At 46.0% G+C, this 8,628-nt stretch overlaps 1 protein-coding gene across 1 annotated transcript; it reads right to left on the minus strand.

Moving 5' to 3' along the window:
- Nucleotides 1-2,518: 2,518 nt before the first annotated feature.
- On the minus strand, nt 2,519-8,031 carry TMEM271 (transmembrane protein 271). The gene has a single exon (XM_059724556.1). It carries the CDS (start codon nt 7,774-7,776, stop codon nt 6,706-6,708), a length of 1,071 nt encoding a protein of 356 aa, XP_059580539.1. The 5' UTR covers nt 7,777-8,031; the 3' UTR covers nt 2,519-6,705.
- Nucleotides 8,032-8,628: the final 597 nt, after the last annotated feature.

The raw sequence follows: 8,628 nt of genomic DNA on the forward strand, positions 1-8,628 counted from the left end.
CTACTTCCATCTTTCAGAGAACGTTCGCATTTTAGTCCTATATGTGTTTGTTTTCTAATCATGTCCACTCCTTAATGTTAGAGTAGTGTTCCCCTCCCCCACCCCCACCTGCTCAGTCTATTTCTGAAAATTGTGTAAGCTGCTGTTCATAGTACTCATGTAGTCCTTGATTATATATCATAGATGACCAAGACATCCTGGAAAGATTCAACAGCTTTCAGCGTGCTTGCACATGGTTTTATCCATTCTCCAGGCTCTAGACCATCTTTCATTCATTCTGAGAAACATATGGTCTTCCAGAAATGGTCAGATATTTGGAACAGTGGCAAGGCAGAAAATACTTTAAAATTTTCTTCTTTTTGGTGGAAGCCATATTTGCAGTATTTTCTCACTTTTTTTTTTCTAGGAGCAATTGGCCTAAAAATTAAATAATGAACTGAGTGGATGTCCATCCACACATCTTACATTAAGAATCTGTGTGATTATATTAACTGTCATACATTCTTTATTAAAATCACATGCATGTAAAGCATGTGTGAAGTCTGCTTAACAACCTTTTCTATTCAGTTTTTTTTGGAGAAAGATTGTTGCCCTGCGTGTGGTACTACCATGCAACTTTGCCATCCTCATCAGTGACAGGCCACTACAATTTAAACCTCTATGTTAATTCTATCAGTAAAGGTGCCGAGTTCCTCGAATGATCTCAATAGGAATTAAAGGCATGTGGTATCTTGCAGGCAATTTCCTTAAATTTGCTTACTAATTTAAAAGCCTTAGAATTTCAGAGAAAGTTAGCCTTGCTGGCCTGAAGTCAGGCAGAAGACATGACAGAAGCTTATCCCTTTCTGAATGAGTTAGTTTCTAAAGTGCCACTCTGCCCTGCCTTCTGCCTTAAGATTTCAGTAAGATTTTTTAATGGAAAAACTTTTACACCTTCTCTAAAACCAGCTTCTCAAAAACAAGATTCTGAAAAGTACATGCCTAGAATAATCCCTTTGTATATTTCTCCATCATCTAATCCAGTTATTTAATCTAAAATGACAATGGCTTCAGAATGCAAGGTTATTTTATCCACAGAACAATAATATCACTCTGAGCTTCCTCTCTTCACCTCACTCAAGTACCTTACTCCTGGCCTACAGTGACCACGTGAATAGATAAAATAGCCTATGTGTTTCCTAGATGTTGGCCTCCCATACCAAGTGACAACTGTAGTGCTGAGTCGTATGATGTTCAGTAGACAGCTGTTCCTTAGGGACAGGACTGAAACCGCTGACTCATTCACAAACAGCATCAACTAAACATCCAGCAATAGCTATTAGACATACTCAAATGAGGTCACAATAGAAGCAGAAATCCAGAAGTGTAACATTAGATATTTCTACTATCCATCCCCTGAGGCAGCCCATCTTCTGGGAGAACAATAAAATGTTGATCTTTCTTTATGTATGCTAGAGGAAATGGAGAGAGAACTAATTTTAAAATAGACAGCATAGAGCTAGATGGAGATATTTTGTAATGTGTTCTAGTAGAATAATTTCCTTTTGTCAATGTGGTGAGATCTTCCAAACGTCTAAAACGTAACATGGGAATAAGAGAGCCCTTTCCAATCCTATGTTCCTAAGATACTGTTGGGTAACAGTGAATTATAGCTGCTATACCTGCCCATAAGGTGAAACATCTGTGCGGAGGGATAAAGTGAGCGTTTGGGCACCTAAATCCTATGTTGTGAGTGCAGAAAATTATGCTCAGGTTTAAGGCTGGTCATCCACGCAGGGGTAAATTTCACCCATAGACAGTTATTTCACAGAATGATCTCTGCACTGATATTGTAATGTCAAGAAGATATCAAAGCAACACAAATAAGTTACATATGCTAATTAAATTTCAGCGACTGTTGGTTCTCTGGCTCTTTCTGGACCCAGGACAGTACAAACTGAATTACTGCAACACATACATCACATGGAGAATTTCTCACAACACTGCAATACCCTGTGAACATCATTTTATATCAACTAAATTACTTTTAGTTTCAGTATCAATAATTTATTAAAAATAAACATCATCTATTAGTCACATTCAATAGCTGCTTTTAAAGGCTAATGGGCCACTTAGAAAAGAATAAACTTTAGAATGTACAATTTACATTAGGAATTCAATCTCATTTCCCCTTACTAATTTTACTTGGAGTTATGATTCTGTATTAACAAAGACACTTGTATTGTGCCTAAAAATTTCATTTATCTGAAATAAAAAAACCCTTTAATCTAAACCAATTTTTGCTTAAAAAAGTAATCCAAAACCATGTGAATTCTTGATGGCCAAAATATAGTTGCATAATGTGCTAAGGTAAACTTTAAGCCACAGAACATGCTTATGCATTTTATGCCAGGATTCTACCTGATGAAAATTACAAATCCTTTAAAAACTGGCAACTATATCTAACTTGAGTTGCACTGCCAGGCATCACGATAAGACAAGAAGATGAAATGAAGAGCATTAGGCTTTTCTTATTGGATATGCTGTGCTTTAAAACATATTTATTGATCCTAAAATTACAATATCAATTATTGACATGTTGTTGAGGATCAATATCAGATTCAATGGCAAAATGAAGAAAAGGTGTTCATATATACTGAGTCCAAATGCAGAAACAGACTGCCCTCATCATGTGAACTTTAAGAAACCTTTTCTGATTTAAACATTACATTTGAAATGTATCTAAGTTGTACCAGCCACCATAGTGCTTTTTGGTGTACCAAAGAAGTCCTACAGTGAAATCAAACTTAGAGTAAGACTTGTACTAGTTTAATACCACTTTCATCTAGCATCAAATGCTCCCTTTCAGATTTACATATGCCCTGTCTGTCAATTACAATGCAAAATAAATAACTGAATTAAGCAAGGATGTTGGAGTGTGAAAATAAGTCATCAGAAATGCTAACAGGCTGGTAGGATTTTCTTTTCTGGCTAATTCTGCTCTTGCCAAAGACAATGGGCCCAATTCTCCACTGGTTTATCCCTTGTGGAGTTGGCTGCACCTGTGAAAAGGGTTTGGAAGGTGGAAGGTAAACTACTACCCAGTCAGTCTAGTTGGATGTTACTCTTCCTTGACATAAATGTGAGCAAACACAGTGCAAACCAGTGAGAAATAGGGCCCAATAAGAGAATTGCCATTGACTTCAGTTAAAACAAGATGGGAACCTACATACCTATGTACAAATGTGCACACTAATTATTTTATTGTTGCCTTTCCCCAGTTTTAACATCTGTAGAATAAAATCTACAATTCAATGACGCAACAGATAGATTTTCGTCGTCAACCATGGCATGAGATATCATTTAAAAATTGTTATTATGAGTCCTCCGAAGTAATTAACCTACAGTTTTAACATTTGTTACACCAGCCTATTTTCAATTTCAACATAGCATAGTTTACACACTCCAGCATTATTGCTCAATAGATATAGTGATGATTTTCAAAATTCTTAAAATGGCTCCACAATACTTTGATCATGCTTGTGAAGCTCCTCCTTGTACTTTGTATTTATAAGTTTCTTCTCACTGAGAAATAAATACATTTATATTTTACCATAAAAGTTAGTCACTGGATACCTGAAATGTTTGTACACCATCTTTAAGAAAACATGGCTTATTTGGTCAATTTGCCTGCTTAATTTTATTTGTTTTAAAAATGTGTATGACACCACAGGTTACTTTCCTTACCACTTCTGTCCCTATAAAATATACATATCTGAGTGCTAGTATGTCATTGCTGTATCTGGTGTTGGGCCAGAAACGACCAATATGTTGTTTTATATATGTTGGGTATAGTAACTATTTGCATATATGTTTGTGCCCAATCCTATTCCCACTGAAGTTGATGGGAAAAACTCCCACTGTCTCTGGTGGGAGTTTGATTAGACTCTTTTTTTCCAGCATCTTATCCATCCCTAAATTACACTGCTATTAGGAGGTAAAAGCCCAAGGGAAGAAAAGTAGAAATTCAGGAGTCAAATGACCATAAATAATATTTAAAGTGAATGGTATTTTGAAAATAAATACATTAAACAAAACAAAAAGTTCTATGAATTTAACAATCTTAGAAGTTCACTGTTTAAAATTACTTTCTATTTAGTCTTGAGTATATAGGTAGCTTTCTTGACTTTCCTTTTTTTTTATTCCCTGAGCACTGATCTTTGGAACAACTGGAATTTCAGAATTATCTAGTTCAATTTCTAGAATAGTTTCTTTAAATAAAAATACTAGTTTTTAACATCAAAAATCAATGTCTTTATTAAAACTAAAGATAAAACTTACACTTAAATTAAAATATACAGCCAACATTAAATAAAAAAAGAAAAGAAACTTGCCACTAGGCTTCTAAAGCTGTGGCCTGATTTTCAGAGCTATTCAGCACCCAGTTATTCTCATACAATTCAGTGAGAATTGGAGGATGCTGAGCACTTTTGTAAAACAAGCTACAGTACTTATTTAAGTCTCTCATATAAGAATTTCGGGTCCTTAATTGAGTTACCCATTTCATTTTTTAAAAATCTTGGCGATGTAATCTGTAGAATATGGATTTCTTGATAAAATTACACTGTTAGTAAAGACTGTTGGTAAAGGAATAATATTTGCTTCTGCAGAGGGAGAAGCATAAAGCTTATTTTGAAGCTTTCAGTGGAACTTAAACAGTACAGAAGTTTTTTGCTGCCTTCTGCCCAAGAGAAAATTTCATCCGAAAAGGATATTTTTATCTGTAGATTCCCACAGTTCAGAACTGTGGGGCAAAACTTGAAATAGCTGCATTTGATCCCATACATAGATTATAAGATTCGTTATGAGTTTCATAGATACAGTTTGTAATTTCTAAAATTTCTAAGGCATTCTGCATTTTAGGCTATACAAAGTGTGCAAGTCAAGACACTTTAGAAAACAAAAATAGTGCAGAGAGGCTTCAACATTTTAGATTAAAACGTCATTTTTCTGATACTAAGGCTACAAATTTCTTCTCTCTCTCTCTCTCAGCTTCTCAAAATTTAAAAATAATCTTCTATCCACCACAAAACATATGCCCAAACTCTGGTTTCTTTTAACTACATTTCTTTCATGTTATCTGATACACTGACATTACATATGCAGCAGGCTCCAAAAAAAAGGATTAATAGAATAGGTCATCTTTGATGGGATTCCATGGTAATATACGCTAACTGGAAAAAAGGGGCAAACTAATACAAAATCTGAAGAGTGGCCTTTTTTCACTCTGTGCAACATTGAGTTAAATCTCATCCTTTTTTAAAGCACCTTAAACATATGGATGCCATAGCTTGACTTTAATTACTACTTTCTCACACTCTTGGATATTGGCATTTCACAGCTCAATCTAAAATGAAGATTTAGAGGGTTTTTTTGTTTTAATGTCTACAAGAATCTTGTTAATGCATGTAATTTGAGGAAGAGCTAACAAATCCCAATCTAACTTTTTGGGGTCCTTTTGCAGGTGAAATCACGCCTTCCATTTTTAATTTTTTTCTAACTTGAGTGAGGATTAAACTATAGGTCTGAAAACACATTTGGAAGGTATGTTTTTATCGCTTTTCTGTTAAAATTGTGACCATCAGTTAAGGCTGTGTAAAGTGTGTGTGTAATATTCCTTTTTCAAAAAAAAAAAAACCTTTAGTATTCAAGCTTACCAGATTGAGAAATTGATAACAGTGAAATGAAATTCTTTACAAGAGAGAAACCATGTAGTTGTACAAAATAGAATCAAACTGCTCACTTGTGTAAAACAAAAATAAACCCTGCCTCGCACTAAAAACACAGAACCTGGTTTACAAAAAGGAATGTATGTGACATTTGGACTTCCTGCGAATTGCTGTATCCCACTGCTCTCTCAACTATTTTAGTAAAGGTTGTTAATTTGAAATCGCAATTAAGTTTACCAAACATTTTCACTATAGACTTCTGAAAGCTTTTACAGTAAGAAGTTATCAACAAAAGCAGGCACATTAGTATACAAAAATGTTGCTGTTGATTTTCCCTCTTTTACTTTTTTTCTTTTTTTGAAAGTGCAGGATTTTTTGTTTTTTTGTTTTATTTTTGAATGTGCATCTTACAAGACCAAACGGCTTCGACTCACTAGATTTTAAAGAGAACTGAAATCTTCCAAGAAAGTGTAAACATAAGAATTCCCCCCAAACAGCTCTAGTAAACACACGCAACGTCTCTTCGGGACGAAAAACGGATCCACTGGAGAGGTAAAGAAGCTTCGCCACACTTTTCTCCTGACACTGGCTGGTTACCATAAAAAGGATATAATTTCGAAACTGTTAAAGCTGAAGAAAAAACGACTAGGATGGTTCACTTAAAAAAAAACAAACCAAACCAAACCAAACCCAAACCAAAAAGAGACAGAAAAAAACTGGCCCGAGAGAAAGCGTGAAGGGAGGAACCGACCCTCACAGTTTCTGGTCCGGCCTTTGAAACTTCACTCCTGATATTCAACAAGAGACAGACAAGAAACTCCGGCTGACAGGACCGTGGGAAGTGAAGCGGGGCCGCTGGCTGTCGTGTCCGCCGCCGCCCGAGCTGAGCGGCCCCGGGGGCCGAGGGCGGGAGAGGCGGCCGGCGGCAGGAGAGGCGGCCCGGGGGCCTCCGCCAGCTTCTTCCCCGGGCCGGCAGGGGGCTGGCGGGGCGCCCCGGCTAGGGCCCGTTGGCGCGCGGCTCGCCGGGGTAGATCTCCTCGTAGGCCGGCGGCTGCTCGTGGGGCAGCGGGTAGCAGTAGGGGTAGGAGGCGTCGAGCTCGGGGTCCATGGGCGAGTAGCCGGGCAGCTCGACGGAGGGGTGGCCGCCGCAGTGCACCTCCACGCCGGCCTCGTCGAACACGTGGAAGACGCCCACGTTGATGTAGGAGACGGCCTGGAAGGGGCAGTCCCCCGGCGACAGCTCGGGCTCCTCGCTGGAGAAGATGGAGCCCTGGCTGTGCCGCTGCGCCCGCCGCCCGCCGCCCCGGCCCCGGCGCCGCCGCCGCCCGCCCAGCGCCTGCTGCTGCCGCTGCTGCCGCCGCCGCCGCCGCCGGAGCCCGCGCTGCTGCGACGCCTTGTAGTTCTTGACCAGCAGCAGGTTGAGCAGGCCCAGCAGGCACTCCAGCGCGTTGAAGATGGTGGACAGCACCAGGCCGCGCTGGTAGTCCCGCAGCTTCTGGCAGCGCAGCGCCACGGCCGCCGCCGCCGCCGAGCCCTCCGCCGCCGCCCCGCCGCCTGCCCGCGCCCGGGCCGCGCCGCCGGGCTGCAGCGCGCAGTAGTGCGAGTACTTCCGCTCCACCAGCGACACGGTGTCGCCGTCGATGACGGCCCCGGCGAAGGCGCTCAGCACGCCCAGCATGAACACCAGCACCCCCAGCAGCAGGAAGTTCTGCCGGCCCCCGGGGGGCGCCTTCTGCTCCGCCTCGGGCCCCGCGCCTGGCCCCGGCCCCGCCGCCGCCGCCGCCGCCTGGGACCCCGCCGCCGCCTGCTCCGCGCCCGCGCCCGGGCCGCCGGCCGCCTCGTCGGGCTGGCGGCAGCACAGCAGCGCCGAGCCCAGCAGCGAGAGGCCGGCGGAGAGCAGCAGCCCCGAGTAGAAGGCGCCGGCGGCGGCGCCCAGGCGGAACGGCTCCCCCTTCAGCTCCGAGCCCAGCGAGAAGCACTTGAGGCCCACGGCGGCGGCGCTGAGCGCGCAGGCGAGCAGGAGGCAGCTGGAGAGCGCGGCGCAGGCTCCCCGGACGCCCCACTTCATCCTCCGCCGCTGCCCCGCCCGCGCCGGCCGCCCCCCGCCGCTGCCGCCGCCGCCGCCGCCCGCCTCCGCCGCCGCCTCCGCCCCCGCCGCCAGCCCGGCCTCATCCTCCCGTGTCCTCCTCGGCGGCCCTTCCCGGCGAGGCCGCCGCGCGCTGCCCGGGCATGGTGGCGGGGCGCCGCGAGCCCTCGGGAAGCGCCGCCGCTCCGCGCGCCGCCGCCGGCCGCAGTGAGCTGAGCCGAGCCGAGCCGGGCCGGGCCGGGCCGCGCACACGCTCCCGCCCCCGCCCGCCCGCCCGCTCTTATTGCCGCTCGCCGCCGCAGCCGGGAGCCGATTAATTATTGATGGCAGCCACCGCGGGGCGAGGCGAGAGGAAGCCGCCGGCTCCGGGGGGCGGGGGGGGCTCCCTCCGCTCCGGCGCCCCCCGCAGGGCCGCCGGGCCGGGCCGCGCCGCGCCGCGCCGCGCCGGCAGTAGCCGGGGAGGGGGGCAGGAGGGGCGGCGGAGCGGGGGGGGGCCGGGCTTCCCGCCCCCGTTGGAGCCGAGCGCGCGCGCACGCGCACCCACGGAGGCGCGGGCACGGGCCGGGGCGCTGGCGACACCTGCAGCCGAGCGGGGAGCGGGCGCGTGCCCGGCACGGGTGGCGGGGGGCCCTCGCTCCGCGCCGGACACGGGAGCAGCGCGGGCTCGTCCCCGCCGGGCCCCGGAGGGGAGCCTGGGATGGCCCGGCGTGGGGCCGGGGGCCGTGGTGGCTGCGCGCCTTCCCGCGTGTATTGGCCGCGAGCGCGGGCAGGGGCAGGGCTGGCCGCGGCGGGGCAGCGCGGGGACACGCGCCCGAGGGCTGAGAGCGGCGACAG

The sequence above is a fragment of the Alligator mississippiensis genome, chromosome 3, assembly GCF_030867095.1.
Source record: "Alligator mississippiensis isolate rAllMis1 chromosome 3, rAllMis1, whole genome shotgun sequence".
Lineage (NCBI taxonomy): Eukaryota > Metazoa > Chordata > Crocodylia > Alligatoridae > Alligator > Alligator mississippiensis.

Excerpts from the sequence above, each read along its gene's own strand:
- TMEM271 (XM_059724556.1), bottom strand. The coding sequence starts at position 7,776 with ATGAAGTGGGGCGTCCGGGGAGCCTGCGCCGCGCTCTCCAGCTGCCTC.